This window comes from Bombina bombina, chromosome 12 (assembly GCF_027579735.1).
Source record: "Bombina bombina isolate aBomBom1 chromosome 12, aBomBom1.pri, whole genome shotgun sequence".
In the NCBI taxonomy this organism is placed as follows: Eukaryota; Metazoa; Chordata; class Amphibia; order Anura; family Bombinatoridae; genus Bombina; species Bombina bombina.
This window is the reverse complement of record NC_069510.1, coordinates 106,593,662-106,613,070: the sequence shown is the minus strand read 5'-3', so window position 1 is coordinate 106,613,070 and position 19,409 is coordinate 106,593,662. Positions and strand designations below refer to the sequence as shown.

At 41.7% G+C, this 19,409-nt stretch overlaps 1 protein-coding gene across 1 annotated transcript in view; it reads left to right on the top strand.

Moving 5' to 3' along the window:
- LOC128643061 (protein Wnt-7b-like) overlaps positions 1-19,048 on the top strand; it is a 111,619-nt gene extending 92,571 nt beyond the window's left edge. Inside the window, exon 4 of the mRNA XM_053695995.1 lies at positions 15,452-19,048. Coding sequence (XP_053551970.1) covers positions 15,452-15,931 — 480 coding nt within the window. The 3' untranslated portion in view covers positions 15,932-19,048. The remainder of the gene's footprint in view (positions 1-15,451) is intronic.
- Positions 19,049-19,409: the final 361 nt, after the last annotated feature.

Here is a 19,409-nt window from a genome sequence, read left to right as displayed (position 1 = left end):
AAATGTCAGGCGGTTAAACTAGAGAGGACTGCCATATATATATATATATATACACCGGGTGAGACTTAAAAGGATGCGCTCTAAACACCTAATAATATGCACGTAAGAAAGGCCTCACTAATACAGTGGAGGTCTAGCAGGTAAAATTCAGACAATTAGCCCTAAGCTATCCAGCACTGCTAGCTCTGCTTCAAACAATATAGGGAGGCACAGCAGCCCAGTAACCCAATTTAGTTTATAACAAGCAGGAATCAGTGTGTGGTGTAAGCAGGGATAAGACCAATACAGACTCAGTAACTGTGCGAGTCATAGGCATCCAGTCTTCACTCACCCGGTTTTTGGCAGTTTCTAAACTTCTTTGTGCGGTACGAATGGCCAGCTGCTTAGGACTGTGATGGAGGCGTGCTGAGAAACTCCAATCTCGCCATCTCAAGGAACTCTCACAGAACTTGCTGCCACGTGACCTCCTACGACCAATGGGAAAGCACTCCTATCCAAGTCCTGACGTCATCAGCTAATCATTGACGGAGGTAATACAAGTATCACGTCATCAGCTAATCATTGACGGAGGTAATACAAGTATCACGTCATCAGCTAATCATTGACGGAGGTAATACAAGTATCACGTCATTAGCTAATCATTGACGGAGGTAATACAAGTATCACGTCATCAGCTAATCATTGACGGAGGTAATACAAGTATCCACAAACAAATGCGAGACTTTGAAAAAGGAGCGGATACCCCACTATCCACGGTGTACAAACAAAATGCTGGTGAAATGCTTGTGCAATGCCACCCCCTGCTCACTGACAGCCAATCAGCCACTAGCAAGAGCTATCAATCATCCCGATCGGACCGGGATGATTTCAGTCCACCACCTAAAATGTTGGCGCAGAAGTTAAGAAACAGGGTCTTACGACTGCTGCTTCTTAACTTCTATTCCAGGCAGACCTGAAACGATGGGGCTCTGAATCAACCACTGCTTAATAAATGGACCCCTAGGTGTTCCATTAAGATTGCCAGGGATAAAATGCACACAAGCAATGTAAAAAAGGCACAGTTAAACTACAACAATGTTTGCAGTAATATTTAACTATGAACTATAATTGTGCTAGAAGTAAGCTTTTTGCGCTCGTTGAGTTGAAAGCGTGCGTATTCACGTATTCCCCATAGAAATCAATGGAGTAAAAAAAAAGTTGAAAAAACATAATTTATGCTTACCTGATAAATTTATTTCTCTTGTGATGTATCGAATCCACGGATTCATCCATACTTGTGGGATATTCTCCTTCCCTACAGGAAGTGGCAAAGAGAGCCCCCACTGCAGAGCTGTCTATATAGCTCCTCCCTTAGCTCCACCCCCCAGTCATTCGACCGAAGGCTAGGAAGAAAAAGGAGAAACTATAGGGTTCAGTGGTGACTGAAATTTTTTTTTAAAAAAAAATACTGCCTGTCTTAAATAAACAGGGCAGGCTGTGGACTCGATACATCACAAAATAAATAAATTTATCAGGTAAGCATAAATTATGTTTTCTCTTGTAAGATGTATCGAGTCCACGGATTCATCCATACTTGTGGGATACTAATACCAAAACTTTAGGACACGGATGAAGGGAGGGACAAGATAGGTACCTTAAATGGAAGGCACCACTGCTTGTAGAACATTTCTCCCAAAAACAGCCTCCAAAGAAGCAAAAGTATCGAATTTGGAAAATTTGGAAAAAGTATGAAGCGAAGACCAAGTCGCCGCCTTACAAATCTGTTCAACAGAAGCTTAATTTTTAAAAGCCCATGTGGAAGCCACTGCTCTAGTAGAATGAGCAGTAATTATTTCAGGAGGCTGCTGGCCAGCAGTCTCATAAGCCAAACGGATGATGCTTTTCAGCCAAAAGGAAAGAGAGGTAACCGTAGCCTTTTGACCTCTCCGTTTACCAGAATAAACAACAAACAATGAAGATGTTTGACGGAAATCTTTAGTTGCTTGTTAGTAGAACTTTAAAGCACGAACCACATCAAGATTATGCAACAGACGTTCCTTCTTTGATGAAGGATTAGGACACAGTGAAGGAACAACAATTTCCTGATTGATATTCCTATTAGAAACAAACTTAGGAAGAAACCCAGGTTTGGTACGCAAAACCACCTTATCTGCATGGAAAACAAGGTAAGGTGAATCACACTGTAAAGCAGATAACTCAGAAACTCTTCGAGCCGAAGAGATAGCTACTAAAAACAAAACTTTCCAAGATAGAAGCTTAATATCTATGGAATGCATAGGTTCAAACGGAACCCCTTGAAGAACTTTAAGAACTAAGTTAAGGCTCCATGGCGGAGCAACAGGTTTAAATACAGGCTTGATCCTAACCAAGGCCTGACTAAACGCTTGAACGTCTGGGACATCTGCCAGACGTGTGTGTAAAAGAATAGACAAAGCAGATATTTTTCCTTTTAAGGAACTAGCGGATAATCCCTTCTCCAATCCTTCTTGGAGAAAGGACAATATTCTAGGAATCCTAATCTTACTCCATGAGTAACCCTTGGATTCACACCAATAAAAATATTTGCGCCAAATCTTATGATAGATCTTCCTGGTGACAGGCTTTCTAGCTTGAATCAGGGTATCAATGACCGACTCAGAGAAACCACGCTTTGATAGAATCAGGCGTTCAATCTCCAAGTAGTCAGACGCAGAGAAATTAGCTTTGGATGCGTGAATGGACCTTGGATTAGAAGGTCCTGCCTCATTGGCAGAGTCCACGATGGAACCGATGACATATCCACTAGGTCTGCATACCAAGTCCTGCGTGGCCACGCAGGTGCTATCAGAATCACCAAAGCTCTCTCCTGCTTGATTCTGGCAACCAGACGTGGGAGGAGAGGAAACGGTGGAAATACATAGGCCAGATTGAAGGACCAGGGCACTGCTAGAGCATCTATCAGTACCGCCTGGGGATCCCGGGACCTGGACCCGTAATGAGGAAGTTTGGCATTCTGACAGGACGCCATCAGATCCAATTCTGGTGTGCCCCATAGCTGAGTCAGCTAGGCAAATACCTCCGGATGGAGCTCCCACTCCCCCGGATGAAAAGTCTGACGACTTAAGAAATCCACCTCCCAGTTCTCTATTCCTGGGATATGGATTGCTGAGAGATAGCAAGAGTGATCCTCCGCCCATCGGATTATTTTGGTTACCTCCATCATCGCTAGAGAACTCCGTGTTCCTCCTTGATGATTGATAAAAGCTACAGTCGTGATGTCTGACTGAAATCTGATGAATTTGGCCGCAGCAAGCTGGGGCCACGCCTGAAGCGCATTGAATATCGCTCTCAGTTCTAGAATGTTTATCGGGAGGAGAGTTTCCTCCTGAGACCATAAGCCCTGTGCTTTCAGGGAGTTCCAGACTGCACCCCAGCCTAGCAGTCTGGCATCTGTCGTTAATATGAGCCACTCTGGCCTGCGGAAACACATTCCCTGAGACAGTTGGTCCTGAGACAACCACCAAAGAAGAGAATCTCTGGTTTCCTGGTCCAGATGCAGTTGAGGAGATAAATCTGCATAATCCCCATTCCACTGTTTGAGCATGCATAGTTGCAGTGGTCTGAGGTGTAGGCGGGCAAAAGGAACTATGTCCATTGCCGTTACCATGAGTCCGATTACCTCCATGCACTGAGCCACTGATGGCCGAGGAATATAATGAAGAGCTCGGCAAGTGGTTTTGAGTTTTGATTTTCTGACCTCCGTCAGAAATATTTTCATTTCTACCGAGTCTATCAGAGTCCCTAGGAAGGAAACTCTTGTGAGAGGGAAGAGAGAACTCTTTTTTATGTTCACCTTCCACCCGTGAGAGCTCAGAAAAGCCAACACGATGTCCGTGTGAGACTTGGCTAGTTGGAAAGTCGACGCCTGAATTAAGATGTTGTCTAGATAAGGCGCCACTGCTATGCCCCGTGGCCTTAGCACCGCCAAAAGGGATCCTAGCACTTTTGTGAAAATTCTGGGAGCCGTGGCCAACCCGAAGGGAAGGGCCATGAACTGGTAATGCCTGTCCAGAAAGGCAAATCTGAGGAATTGATGATGATCTCTGTGAATAGGGATGTGTAGATACGCATCCTTTAAGTCCACGGTAGTCATATATTGACCCTCCTGGATCAACGGTAGAATAGTCCGAATAGTCTCCATCTTGAATGATGGTACTCTGAGGAATTTGTTTAGAATTTTGAGATCCAAGATTGGTCTGAAAGTTCCCTCTTTTTTGGGAACCACAAACAGGTTTGAGTAAAACCCTAGCCCTTGTTCCGCTTTTGGAACTGGGTGGATTACTCCCATGGTATGTAGGTCTTCTACACAGCGTAAGAACGCCTCTCTCTTTGTCTGGTTTGTAGACAATTGAGAAATGAGAAATCTCCCCCTTGGGGGAGAGTCTTTGAAGTCCAGAAGATATCCCTGGGACACAATTTCTAAGGCCCAGGAAACGTCAACATCTCTTGCCCAAGCCTGAGCGAAGAGAGAGAGTCTGCCCCCTACTAGATCCGGTCCCGGATCGGGGGCTACCCCTTCATGCTGTCTTAGAGGCAGCTGCAGGCTTCTTGGCCTGTTTACCCTTGTTCCAAGCCTGGTTAGGTCTCCAGACTGACTTGGATTGGGCAAAATTCCCCTCTTGCTTTGCAGCAGGGGAAGCTGAAGCGGGACCACCCTTGAAGTTCTGAAAGGAACGAAAATTATTTTGTTTGGTCCTCATTTTATTTGTTCTATCCTGAGGGAGGGCATGGCCTTTCCCTCCAGTGATGTCTGAAATAATCTCTTTCAGTTCAGGCCCGAATAGGGTCTTTCCTTTGAAAGGGATGTTTAAAAGTTTAGATTTTGATGACACATCAGCAGACCAGGACTTAAGCCATAACGCCCTGCGTGCTAAAATGGCAAAACCTGAATTCTTTGCCGCTAATTTAGCCATTTGGAAAGCGGCATCTGTAATGAAAGAATTAGCCAACTTAAGGGCCTTAATTCTGTCCATAATATCCTCTAATGGAGTCTCCATCTGAAGAGCCTCTTCTAGAGCCTCGAACCAGAAAGCAGCTGCAGTAGTTACAGGAACAATGCACGCAATAGGTTGGAGAAGAAAACCTTGATGAACAAAAATTTTCTTCAGGAGACCCTCTAATTTTTTATCCATAGGATCTTTGAAAGCACAACTGTCTTCGATAGGTATAGTTGTACGCTTAGCCAGAGTAGAAATAGCTCCCTCCACCTTAGGGACCGTCTGCCACGAGTCCCGCATGGTGTCAGATATGGGAAACATTTTCTTAAAAACAGGAGGGGGAGCGCACGGAATACCTGGTCTATCCCACTCCTTAGTAACAATATTCACAATCTTCTTAGGGACTGGAAAAACATCAGTGTAAACAGGAACCTCTAAGTATTTGTCCATTTTACACAATTTCTCTGGGACCACTATAGGGTCACAATCATCTAGAGTCGCTAATACCTCCCTGAGCAATAAGCGGAGGTGTTCAAGCTTAAATTTAAAGGCCGTCATATCAGAATCTGTCTGAGGGAGCGTCTTTCCTGAATCAGAAATTTCTCCCTTAGATAACAAATTCCTCACCCCTACTTCAGAACATTGTGAGGGTATATCAGATACGGCTACTAAAGCGTCAGACGGCTAAGCATTTGTTCTTAACCCAGAGCTGTCACGCTTTCCTTGTAAACCAGGCAGTTTGGATAAAACCTCTGTGAGGGTTGTATTCATAACTGTGGCCATGTCTTGTAAAGTAAATGAATTTGACGCACTAGAGGTACTTGGCGTCACTTGTGCGGGCGTTACTGGTTGTGACACTTGGGGAGAGCTAGATGTTAAACCCTCATTTCCTTCTGTCTGAGAATCATCTATTGCAATATTTTTAAGTGCTAAAATATGCTCTTTATAATTTATAGACATATCAGTGCAAGTGGGACATATTCTAAGAGGGGGTTCCACAATGGCTTCTAAACACATTGAACAAGGATTTTCCTTGGTATCAGACATGTTAATCAGGCTAGTAATGTAACAAGCAAGCTTGGAAAACACTTTAATCAAAGCAAATAACACTTAGAAAAAAAAACTTTACTGTGCCTTTAAGAGAAAAAAAGCTGCACAAACTCTGCAAAACAGTGTAAAAAAGCAGTAAACTCAACAAAATTTTTACAGTAGCATCACAAAGCCTTAGTAACTTTGCACAGCTATGCAAATAAACAATTAACCCCTTAATGTAAAAATCGGATTGACAAAACGTCAAAAACCGTTCAGCACCTTGCCACAGCTCTGCTGAGGTGCCTACCTGCCCTTTATAAACGATTTGTGGGGAAAAAACTTCTTTACAGCCCTCAAACACAGTAGGAACCTCTGGAGAAGTAGCTGGATGTCTCTGAGAAAAAGAAACTGCGCAACTGAGGCACGTAAATAGGCCTCTCCCACCTCACTCAATGTTATGGGGTCTAAAAGAAACACAACAGAGTGTTTCCTAAACTAGCCATGTGGGTTAATAACCCTTAATCAAGCCACAATGACCCCTTAAAGTCCCTCAAAAAACGTTATATTTGCATTTTTTTAAATAAAAAACAAAAACGTTTTTTCCTATCAGTTTCACCAGTAACTAATGAGCCCTTTATGCAAGCTAGGATTCCTACTAAGTGTCTAAATACAGCTTACCCTTCCCTCATGGGGATATTGCCAGTCTTTTCAAGAATAATCACAGTCTGTCTAGAAAAAAATAGACTGAACATACCTCAATGCAGTTTAGCCTGCAAACTGTTCCCCCAACTGAAGTTTTCCTGTACTCTTCAGGCCTTGTGAGAACAGCAGTGGATCTTAGTTACAAAGTGCTAAGATCATCATCCTCCTTGCAAAAATCTTCATCCCTTTTCTGCCAGAGAGTAAATAGTACACACTGGTACCATTTAAAATAACAAACTTTTGCTTGAGAAAATAAAAACTAACATTTTTGTCACCACACTCACTTTACCCTTCCTACTTAGAGTAGGCAAAGAGAATGACTGGGGGTGGAGCTAAGGGAGGAGCTATATAGACAGTTCTGCTGTGGGTGCTCTCTTTGCCACTTCCTGTAGGGAAGGAGAATATCCCACAAGTATGGATGAATCCGTGGACTCGATACTTCTTACAAGAGAAAAACTCACACCACTCTGGTGTTCACCCGACATGAAAAGATTAATATTTCATATTCCAATGTTCTGCACATAACAGAATATGTTCTATTTATTCATAAATAAATATATCTACATATATCTGATGGTTGTTTGGTACAGTATATATTATACATGATTATCTATAGGTATAGATATATACAGATTTATATAGGAATGTCTATTTAGAAATACTCTGTTCCCTTTCTCTTTCTTCCTCTGTCTTACTCTCTGTGTGACCTAAACGTTGTCATCTATAAAAGGATAATCTGTTCCCAAGTGTTAAAGCTTGTGGTAAATAGTGTGACTCCTTGTAATGTCAAAGGCTAATGTAATTAATATGGTGATGCTCTTTATACCATATGCCCTCTAAATAAGCAATTGTACCACTGAAGTTTAGAAGGTGGGTTATTACCTCGCTAGCATGTGCAAAAATAAGCTCATGAAGACAATAACATGCATATGAATGTTCAACTTTCTATATATCAATGTAGATACCCTGAAAAGGTAACATTTAGATTTTACTTATTGTTGAGCATAAATTAAGATAATAGCAATTTTACTCTGCTAAAATGTAAAATATTAGGGGCCTATCTATCAAGCTCCGAAAGGAGCTTGACGGCCCGTGTTTCTGGCGAGTCTTCAGACTCGCCAGAAACAGCAGTTATGATGCATCAGTCACAAAGACCGCTGATCCATAACCTGTCCACCTGCTCTGAGCATTCGGACAGACATCGCCGGAAATCAACCCAATCGAGTACGATCGGGTTGATTGACACCTCCCTGCTGGCGGCCCATTGGCCGCGAGTCTGCAGGGGGCGGCGTTGCACCAGCAGCTCTTGCGAGCTGCTGGTGCAATGCTGAATACGGAGAGCGTATTGCTCTCAGCATTCAGGGAGGTCTGGCGGACCTGATCTGCACTGTCGGATCAGTTCTGCCAGACTTTGTTAAATAGAGTCCTTAGTGTGCATCACAAAACATTTTATGATCCATAAGCAAGGAGAAGGAGCACAGTGCCAAGTCGGAGCACCTCCAATAAGAACTTGCTTGGCTATGAGAGGATGGAATATAAATGGCTACCCAGACTACAGCCAGCAAGTCATATCCATCCTGCCAAGGTTTTTTGTTTGTCCTACATTAGGATGTATAATAATAAATGTGTATTTGTGGCAAATCTTGTAAATTTAACTTGTGTATATTATATACAGTTACATTTGTTAATAATATTATTTATATTGTAAGTAATGTTAACTAAGAAATGTGATTATCATCTCATTTAGTGTGGATATGTTTTTGAGATATTTTGCTGAAGTGTTAATATAGCGTAATGCGGTACCTTAGTGACTGTTTCTCTGTATAAAAAAGCTTGGGTGCCTCTGAAGTAGTGACAAATGAATATCTTGCAGAGAGAGAAATGACAAGTGTGGCAAACCTAGCCACTTCTGGACTATAACATAAGAAAGGTTGTCTATAGGCTGTATATTGTGCTATGTAGATGTGACAGACCCTTCTGTCAGCACTGAAAGAGTTAACTGTGTTCAGCTTTAGCCTCAGCTATTGTGCACTGTCATTAATGTTATTGATACACAGTCCATTGTTTAATCAACCTCAGAGAGCAGACCCTAGATGATAAGGAAAGCCAAGTGTGTGTCTGTGTTTAAATTGTTATCAGCTTGAGCAAGGTATTCTATTGTATCATGTAAAAGGGCGTGTTCCCTCCATTCAATGTACAACATTCTTTCAACCCCCCTTCTGGGGGGGGTCAGACCTGCATAAATACTGGGCATATGAGCCTTAATAAAATTCATTCTGTTTAAACCTGACAACTGGCTGGGTTGTGAACTGCCGATTCCCTATGTAGGACATTGTTCCCTGGTGTTAACCCTTGGTATCCGGTTGGTACCGTTACAATTGGTGGCAAGCGACGGAATGAACCTTATCGCCCAGAAGAGCAACTACACAAGCCAGTAACCTCAGGAAGAGGGGGATTACTACAATACTGACTAAGATGGAAGGAGTACCAGGGACCGAAGTGAATGGAGATGGATTATTCTAAGCTAAAGAGACAAACGTAAAAGGAACTGCTAGAAGCCAGGGGAAAGATAGGCAGCAGCAAACCCAAGGCTATATTAATTGCTGAGCTGATGGAGGGAGACAGAGCTCGCAGCGCTACGCCTCCAGCAGCCATGGAGGAGACCCTATACCAGAGGGAAATGAGGACCAGACTGGAATTTTTACCCCAACCTGTACCACGGGATATGCTATCCGTGGTAATGGCAGATGTGCAGGAGTACGTGATGGCACACAGTCCGCGGAATGCATCCTCCCGAGCAGAATCCATTTTGGACGCACTCAGCAACCCAGTAAGACCCAAAATCCCATACCATGCATTTAAAATGTTTTGTGAGGAGAAGGATGAGATTGATGGGTATTTACAGGATTTTGAGAGACTGTGCGAGTTACATGATTTGGAGCAGTCCGTATGGGTGCCGGTGCTAGCAGGCAAGCTAGCCGGTAGGGCAGCGGAAGCGTATCGCGCTGTACCCAGGGAGGACAGCAAGGATTACGCTAAAGTGAAGAGAGCGATCTTGGAAAGATATGCCATTACCTCAGAGGCATACCGGCGCAAGTTTAGAGGCCTGCGCAAGCCAGAAAGAGATTCCCATGCAGAGTGGGCCCACAAGCTGGATCAAGCATCTCAGGGGTGGATACAGGCCAGCCAAGCTACCACCATGGAAGAATTGCGACAACTGATGCTGTTGGAGCAATTCTTTAACGGCTTGTCCCCAGAAGCCCAAGAATGGGTGAGAGATCGAAAACCCCTCACCTTAACCGAAGCAGCCAGATTAGCAGACCAGCATTTTGATGCCAGGAGGCACCATGGACTACAGCCTAACAACGGACGGGCTAATATACAATGCCACACCTGCAAGCAGTGGGGACATATGGCACGTGAGTGCACCCAAAATCGGAGCAGACAAGCTTGGAACCAGGTCAGACAGAACCTGGCCCCAAGGGCGGCTGCTCACCATTACCAAACGGAGCCAGCCGCTCATGAGGTGTTGAGCACCCAAGCCGAGGAACCCCTGGGAATTCTGCATGAGGTGATGTCGGTCCAGGGACTTCGGGATTCGGGAGCTACTTTAACCCTGATAGCTCCCCATTTGGTGCCGGATACAGCACCCACTGGCGGATCCGTGGCAGTACGAGGGGCAGGGGGAGCAGTATACCGATTGCCCACTGCTAGAGTGGAGTACAGACCCCCAGTCACCCCAGCAGCTGCCAGTTACCAACCCCCGGCGCACCGCTATACCACACGGCCTCCGGCCACGAACTACCCTCAGAGAGCCCGGTTCAATTCGCGGGGCTACTCACAACCTATTCGGTGCTTTGGATGTAAGCAACTAGGGCACAAAAGACCAGAGTGTCCCCTAAACGCAGCGAATCAAGCACAGTCCTGGAGAAGACCCGCTGGCGGAATCCCACATAATCCTCAGCCTGTGGCCCGCTACGTAGAGGCGCCAGAATGCTGGGGCAGCCTACATGAAGCAGACCCCGTGCAAGCTGCCCACCGGAATAACCGGCAACGGGTTAAAGTGAATGGGAAGGAGGTCAGTTGTCTACGGGATACTGGTGCTACCATGACCTTGCTTCAAGAGAACTTGGTGCCTGAGAAACAGCACACTGGAGACACTGTGGCTGTGAGGGTAGCAGGGGGCACTGTGTTCCGCCTACCTGTTGCCAGGGTACATTTGGATTGGGGAGTGGGCGCTAGACTTGTGAATGTGGGGGTCAAGAAGGACTTACCTGCTGATGTTCTCCTTGGAAATGACTTGGCCCCCCTTGTTTCTGCCTATGCTCCCATGGATCCCGCTGATGTTAACCCTGTGACTACCCAATCCCAGTCCCTCCGGGAAGAGACGCTTCCATGTTTGGGGTGGGGGCAGTACTGAGCCAAGTTGGAGCAGATGGCGGAGAACACCCCGTAGCTTACTTGAGCCGAAAGTTGTTGCCCCGGACATCCCCAAGCCGATCCGTTGGGATCAGACTGTGTATGCCGGCTTGGTTCTGGGGGAGCATTGTGGCAAACCTAGCCACTTCTGGACTATAACATAAGAAAGGTTGTCTATAGGCTGTATATTGTGCTATGTAGATGTGACAGACCCTTCTGTCAGCACTGAAAGAGTTAACTGTGTTCAGCTTTAGCCTCAGCTATTGTGCACTGTCATTAATGTTATTGATACACAGTCCATTGTTTAATCAACCTCAGAGAGCAGACCCTAGATGATAAGGAAAGCCAAGTGTGTGTCTGTGTTTAAATTGTTATCAGCTTGAGCAAGGTATTCTATTGTATCATGTAAAAGGGCGTGTTCCCTCCATTCAATGTACAACATTCTTTCAACCCCCCTTCTGGGGGGGGTCAGACCTGCATAAATACTGGGCATATGAGCCTTAATAAAATTCATTCTGTTTAAACCTGACAACTGGCTGGGTTGTGAACTGCTGATTCCCTATGTAGGACATTGTTCCCTGGTGTTAACCCTTGGTATCCGGTTGGTACCGTTACAACAAGTATGGTATATGTTACATACTTTTCATTCTAGCCCCCTGAACATTATTCTTCCTTATTCCAGCCCATCAGAAGTCCTGTGTGAAGACCCTTGCATGGCTTTTTTTATAAGGTTTTTAGAACCTTAAAGGTATACTAAACCCACATTTTTCCTTTAATAATTCAGATAGAACATGCCATTTTAAGCAACTTTCTTATTTACTCCTATCATCAATTTTTATTTGTTCTTTTTGTATCTTTATTTGAAAAGCAGGAATGTAAGCTTAGGAGACGGCCCATTTTTGGTTCAGCACCTGGGTAGCGCTTGCTCATTTCTAGCTAAATGCAGTCACCAATCAGCAGGTGCTACACAGGGTGCTGATCCAAAAATGGACCAGCCGCTGAGCTTACATTCCCGCTTTTTCAAGTAAAAATAGCAAGAGAGTGAAGAAAAATTGATAATAGGAGTAAATTACAAAGTTGCTTAAAATTGCATGCTCTATCTGAATCATAAAAGAAAAAAAAAATGGCTTTAGTATCCCTTTAACAATTTATCAGAGAATCCCTAATTACCAAAAACGTATTTCATTAATTTGCTGCATACAATAACACACCCTACACCTTACATGGTGGCAATACAACCACAGTATTCTATGGGCCGTCTTCTAAGTAAACGTCCCTGCTTATCAACAAATTATTCCAAGAGAACAAAGAAAAATTGATAATAAAAGTAACATAGTAGATGAGGTTGAAAAAAGACCGAAGTCGATCGAGTTCAACCTATACAAATCTTAAATACTTACAAAAAGCTCAGGTTAAACTTAAATAATCCCACTAAAAGGTGACCTATTTAATACTAGCAATCATATCCATGAATTTTGTACAGAAATGTATACAAACAATTTTTAAATGTATCTAGGGTATTGGCATTCACTACCTCCTTTCGTAGTGAGTTCCACAATTTTATTGCTCTTATAGTGAAAAAACGTTTCCTCCAACCTTAAATTGTGAGCTCTTGTCACAAACAATTTTCTTGGAATAAACAGAGCTTCTGCCATCACTGTATATGGGCCTTGAATATATTTATATAAAGTAATCATGTTACCTCTCAAGCGCCTTTTTTCTAAAGAAAACAGACCCAGTTTAGCTAGCCTCTCCTCATATCTTAAATTCTCCATTCCCCTTATTAGCTTTGTGGCCCTTCTCTGAACTCTTTCTAGTTTTGCAATATCTTTTTTTGCGATCGGTCCCCAGAACTGCACTCCATACTCAAGGTGAGGTCTTACCAGGGATTTATATAGTGACAGAATTATGCTTTCTCCCTTGAATCAATGTCTCTTTTAATACATGCTAGTATCTTATTAGCCTTTGTAGCCGCTGCCCTGCATTGTGCACCCATCTTTAGCTTGTTATCTATTACTACTCCCAAATCCCTTTCCTCCTCTGATTGGCTAAGTCTTGTCCCATTTAAATAATACATTGCCTTCTTATTTTTACTTCCAAAATGTAGAACCTTGCATTTTCAATTATTAAATCTAATTTTCCATTTACCTGCCCATACTTCTAATTTTTGCAGATTCCTTTGTAATGAAAGTTCATCCTGCTCTGACCTAATGACCTTACTTAACTTAGTATCATCTTCAAAAATAGAAATGTCACTATTTAATCCTTGCTCCAAGTCATTTATAAAAATATTAAAAAGAACAGGGCCCAGTACTGATCCCTGGGGGACTCCACGGATTACCTTTGTCCAATCTGAGTATGATCCATTCACTACTACTCGCTGCTCCCTATCTTTTATCCAGTTATTTATCCAGGAGCTAACATTTTCAGCTATTCCCAGTCCCTTCATTTTGTGCATTAATCTCTCACATGGCACTGTATCAAATGCCTTTGCAAAATCTTAGTATATTACAACATCAACTGATCCCTTTTATCTATATTTTTACTTACTTCCTCATAGAATCTAATTAGATTAGTTTGACATGATCTATTTCTCATAAAACCATGCTGATTTGAACTCATAATCTTGTTTACACAAATGTGCTCATCAATATAATCCCTTATAATCCCTTCAAATATCTTCCCCACTATTGATGTCAGACTAACTGGTCTATAGTTTCCTGGATCATCCCTGCTTCCCTTTTTGAAGAGTGGCACCACATCAGCTTTACGCCACACCTGGGGTACCATGCCTGATGATAATGAGTCTTGAAAAATTAAGAGTAGATGTTTGTCTATAACAGTGATACGTTCCCTTAACACCCTTGGGTTTATTCCATCTGGGCCTGGAGTTTTATTTACCTTAATATTATCCAGTTTTTTCCTGATATCCTCTATACATAACTCAGTTAATGGTATGGGCTGACATGTTCTAGTTTGTTCCAAAGTATCGTCCATTGGTTCCTCTCTTGTGTATACTAAAGAAAAAAACTGGTTTAGTACCTCAGACTTCTCCCTGTCACTTTTAACCATGCTACCCTCCACGCATTTTAATATACCTATATTGTCCTTCTTAGATTTTTTGCTATTTATGTACTTAAAGAACCTTTTAGGGTTAGATTTAGAATCCTTTGCAATTAATTTTTCATTTTCAATTAGAAAGTTATTTAAAATTGCATGCTTTATCTGAATCATAAAGGAACATTTTGGGATCATATGTCTTTAACGTTCCTTTGGTGGCAAATAATTTGCTTCCATAAATGTCTGTGAAAATCCCTTTTAAAGCCTGTGATATGCATGTTTCTGATAGTATTGTTTGTTTTCATGTGTTTAAATGGACATTTTAATGTAAGAATTATATACTCAAACTGGTTAGAGAATGTCATTTATGCATTACTAATGTTAGATAACTAATAAGCCTAATTCCATTACTCTTGTAAACCTTGAAAACTGGTAGTAACAAGTATTTCCATTAATGTCTATGGATATGTTTTATGCTACCATTAGTTTACACAGTTTACAACAGCAGTGGAAATGAAGCCTATTTTTTAGCTCATACTGGGGTCAATAGCTTTGGCCAAGTTTCCATTGATTGGTGTTCATTTTGAGACCAAAGGGTTAAACCATTTGACTGTTTCTGTTTCATCAGTTTTTCACCCAGTTTACATACTCATTCTGTTTTATAACTGCATGATTCAAAATTTAAGGAACAGCACCACTTGTTTTGTACGTAGGCACGGAGTACAAGGTCAGCCGTCACCTTGTGGAGTCATCAATGAACAAAGTTACTCCAGCCTTGTCTTCATTAAAAAGGGACCTTTATTATATCTGCATGGTCCAAAGTAGAAAATACAACAATGTTTCAGACCTAAACTAGGTCCTTAGTCATGACTAAGGACCTAGTTTAGGTCTGAAACTTTGTTGTATTTTCTACTTTGGGCCATGTGGATACATTAAAGGTCCCTTTTTAATTAAGGCAGAGTAACATTGTTCATTTATAACTGCATGAGACATTAAGAAACCATGTGTAAAACATTTTTTACTTTTCTTAAATATGAGTGGGCATCCAAAACCTTGGTCTGCTGCTGTAGTTTGGCAGATTATTATTTTTATTGATACCTATTGTAACAAATAATGACCAGCTGAAAATGATTAACACCATTAATGGAAACTCTTGGAAAACAAAAACCACCACTAGGTAATGGGGAGCATTTAGGGCAAAGTATAACGTTGATTTAATTTTAACCATTTACTTTATACATTCTATGTTTTGTTTCTCTCAGATCTTAGAAAAGAACGTTCGTCTGGAATGCAAATGTCATGGCGTGTCAGGTTCCTGTACCCTGAAAACCTGCTGGGAGACACTACCCAACTTCCGAGAGGTGGGCTATGCGCTAAAAGACAGATATGAGCAGGCCGTGATGGTGGAAGCTATGAAGGGAAGAAGGCAGATGCTGCCGGCTTTTCTCAAACTCAAGAACCCACAAGGTTACAGTAAGCCAGGAGAGAAGGACTTGGTATATGTTGATCATTCCCCTAATTTCTGCGAGAGGGACAATACTACAGGCAGCATGGGCACCCAGGGCCGGCTGTGTAACCGCACATCCACTTTGTCAGACAGCTGCGAGATCCTGTGTTGTGGTCGGGGATACAAGACTTTTCAGTATATCCACACATGGCAGTGCCACTGTAAGTTTCATTGGTGCTGCCACGTGACTTGTAGCTCATGCAGCGAAAGGACGCAGGCCTACACTTGCAACTGAATCAGTGATGGCTAAGGAATAATAAAGATGGAGTGAAGGGGTCCTTACCAGTGTATGTGGGGGGCACTCCTGCCGGGAGGTCTTCGTTATTGCTTCTGATATTACTGTGAAATAGCAAATGGAGGAGCTACTGAATTGCTAGCAGAGAAGACAGGCAAAGAGCTGCAAAGAATCCAGAGGGCAGACTCAAAGGATGTTGAGTTGCATTGAGATACAGAGCACCACACTGTGAAGAGTGGAGAGTGAGGGGGTAGTCGCTAAACACAAGAACCTTCCAGTGAAGTGTGGAGCAAAGAATATTTTGCATTGCACTAAAAACACAGGTGCAGAAACACTGAAGAATCCATAGTGGGGATAACCAATAAAGACCATGGGGTAGATTTATCATAGTGCGAGCAGACATGATACAATGTAGCGTATCATGTCCGCTGCATACGCTGTCTGCATTTATCAATGCACCAGCAGTTCTTATAAACTACTGGTGCAATGCCACCCCCTGCCGAGGCGGACAAGTTATGGAGCAGAGCTCTTTAGACCGTTGCTTCATAACTTCTGGAGCTTGATCAATCGGCCCCCATTTCTGTAAACCAAATCTGAAAATGAAATGAAGCTGTATATGTGAAATCATGAAACATTTCTGTAATGGACTGACAGAAGGTGGCTGGAATTACAGAAAAATACACACTGATGATCTAGCTGTAACCCTACATTAGCCATGGTTCATCAAGAGGCAATGGGGCCTATCTATCAAGCTCTGAATGGAGCTTGATGCCCCGTGTTTCTGGCGAGCCTGCGGGCTCGCCAGAAACAGCCGTTATGAAGCAGCGGTCACAAAGACCGCTGCTCCATAACCTGTTTGTCTGCTCTGAGCAGGCGGATAGACATCGCCGGAAATCAACCCGATCGAGTACGATCGGGTTGATTGACACCCCCTGCTGGCGGCCTATTGGCCGCAAGTCTGCAGGGGGCGGCGTTGCACAAGCAGCTCTTGTGAGCTGCTGGTGCAATGCTGAATACGGCAAGCGTATTGCTCGCTGTATTCAGCGAGGTCTGGCGGACCTGATCCGCACTGTCGGATCAGGTCCGCTAGACTTTCTTAAATAGGGGCCAATATGTTGGGCTAAAAAATGACAAAAAGTGATTAAGTAATACAATATTGGGTCACATAGATACAAACAGGTTGCTGCGCCTCCTTGACAGGCGTAGTGTCACGTAGCAGCGTGCAAAACCTGTGCTGTGTTTATATCTCATCAGCCCCCATAACATAAGAGTGTAACCTAACTCTTGGAATAACACAGTATGGTGTTTGTAAGTACTAAAATACGTAAAAAAATAAATAAACAACGCATAAGATATTAAGAGTTTTTGTTATTCATATGTGATTAGATGCAGTGAAATATTTTCATTCCAAAGTCACATGAAAACAGTTTATAAGACAGTTTTGTATTTACTTACAGATGCAATTTCTAATTCATGGATGTGTAAATAGGTAAACTGTGTTATATAAATAAATGATAATATGTTTTTTTATGGAGATGTTTATACTGGAACATGTTGTAAAGGGATATACAAGTCAAAATTAAAGGGACAGTAAACACCTTGTAATTACATTTCTGTTGTAGAACAACATATCAGCTAAGTCTAAATGTTTTTTAAACAAATTAACATCCTTTATACTGCAATTGTGTTACAGTAACTAAACTCCACCTACCATTTTCCTTATTTGGGTGAGCCAATTTGGGCTTGAGTCTGCAGACAACAAGGGTAGTCATAACATTAGTATAAAATGTATTGTTTTACAGTTATTATCAGTTAAAATCAGTTAGGGACATATATGTAGCAGGGTTAGGCTTGATAAGTTAGCGGGGTACATTTCAAGTTCTGAGAATAAGAAAATCCTCAGTTTTTAAAGCCAATGTACATGAAAAGGGAACAAAATAAATAATGACAGTATATTGCAAAGTTGTTTCATTACACTTAACAAAAACATTTGATATAAAAAGGTGTTAACTGGCTCTTTAATGGATTTAGATAGAGTGTGACATTTTATAAAACATTACAGTTTCTTCTATGACCAAATTTCTTATGGTCTCCTATCCATTAGTGAATATTGAGGTATGGTCAGGAGTGTGCACGTGTCTTGAGCACCGTATGTATAAAATCATTGACACATAGGGGCCGATTTATCAATCAGTGGATTCTGCTTATTCCACGCGAGCCTTCAGAAACAAATAGGGCATGTCATTTTAAACAACTTTCCAATTTACTTTTATGACCAATTTTGCTTTGTTCTCTTGATATTCTTAGTTGAAAGCTAAACCTAGGTGGTTCATATGCTAATTTCTTAGATCACGAAGGCCGCCTTTAATCCAAATGTATTTTGACAGTTTTTCTCCACTAGAGGGCATTAGTTCATGTGTTTCATATAGATAACATTGAGCTCATGCACGTGAATTTACTGTGGAGTGAGCACTGATTGGCTAAAATGCAAGTCTGTCAAAAGAACTGAAATAAGGGGGCAGTCTGCAGAGGCTTAGATACAAGGTAATCACAGAGGTAAAACGTGTATTATTATTATAACTGTGTTGGTTATGCAAAACTGGGGAATGGGTAATTAAGGGATTATCTATCTTTTAAAACAACAAAAATTCTGCTATTGACTGTTCCTTTAAATTGTATGCTCTGAATCATGAAAGAAAAATTGTGGGTTTCATGTCAATTTCAAGGGTTGATTTGAACGTATTGTTTGATAATTATCTGCATATTAAAAGGATCAATCAACGTACCGGCCCTTCAACCTGTGCTGTAATCTCTAAACCCCCCAAATTACCATTTGTTTGTCATCAATTGCACACATTTGTATTTTATATATAATGTTTTCCTGCTATCAGTTCCATGCTTGAGGGGTATTAATAGCAGAAGCATGTTTTGGGTTTTGCTCACTGGAAAAAAGCACTCACAATACTGGCAAAGATACAAAAATTGTTATCTGATGAAAAAAGTGCAAGGTTGGCATCAGTTTCTAAGTTTGATAACAGTTCTTGCACGATATTATTAAAGAGATTTTAATAAATGTTAATAAATGTTTAATAAATGTTTATGTGTAGTTAAAAAGAACTTTAACTCTGAAAATTGTTGGTTTTCTAAATTACACTGAGTTTCTATAAAATAATGGGCACCGCCAGGTTTTAGCATAAATTTCCTTTTATCTATCCTTTCCGCTGAGGAAAATTAGGTAAAGCTATAAAAAAAAACAATAAAAGAGAATGTCTGAACAAAGCTTTGTGGAACATAGGATTTTCTAAAAGGGTTTTCGCACAGCCTTGTTTGCACAAACAAGAGATAATAGATAATAATAAATAGAAAACTAGTTCAAACCCATTACTTTATAAAAAAAAACTAATGTACTTGATAGAAACTAAACCTTTACACTTATATTTTCAATAATTAAACTAATATAATTGTAAAAAACAAATAC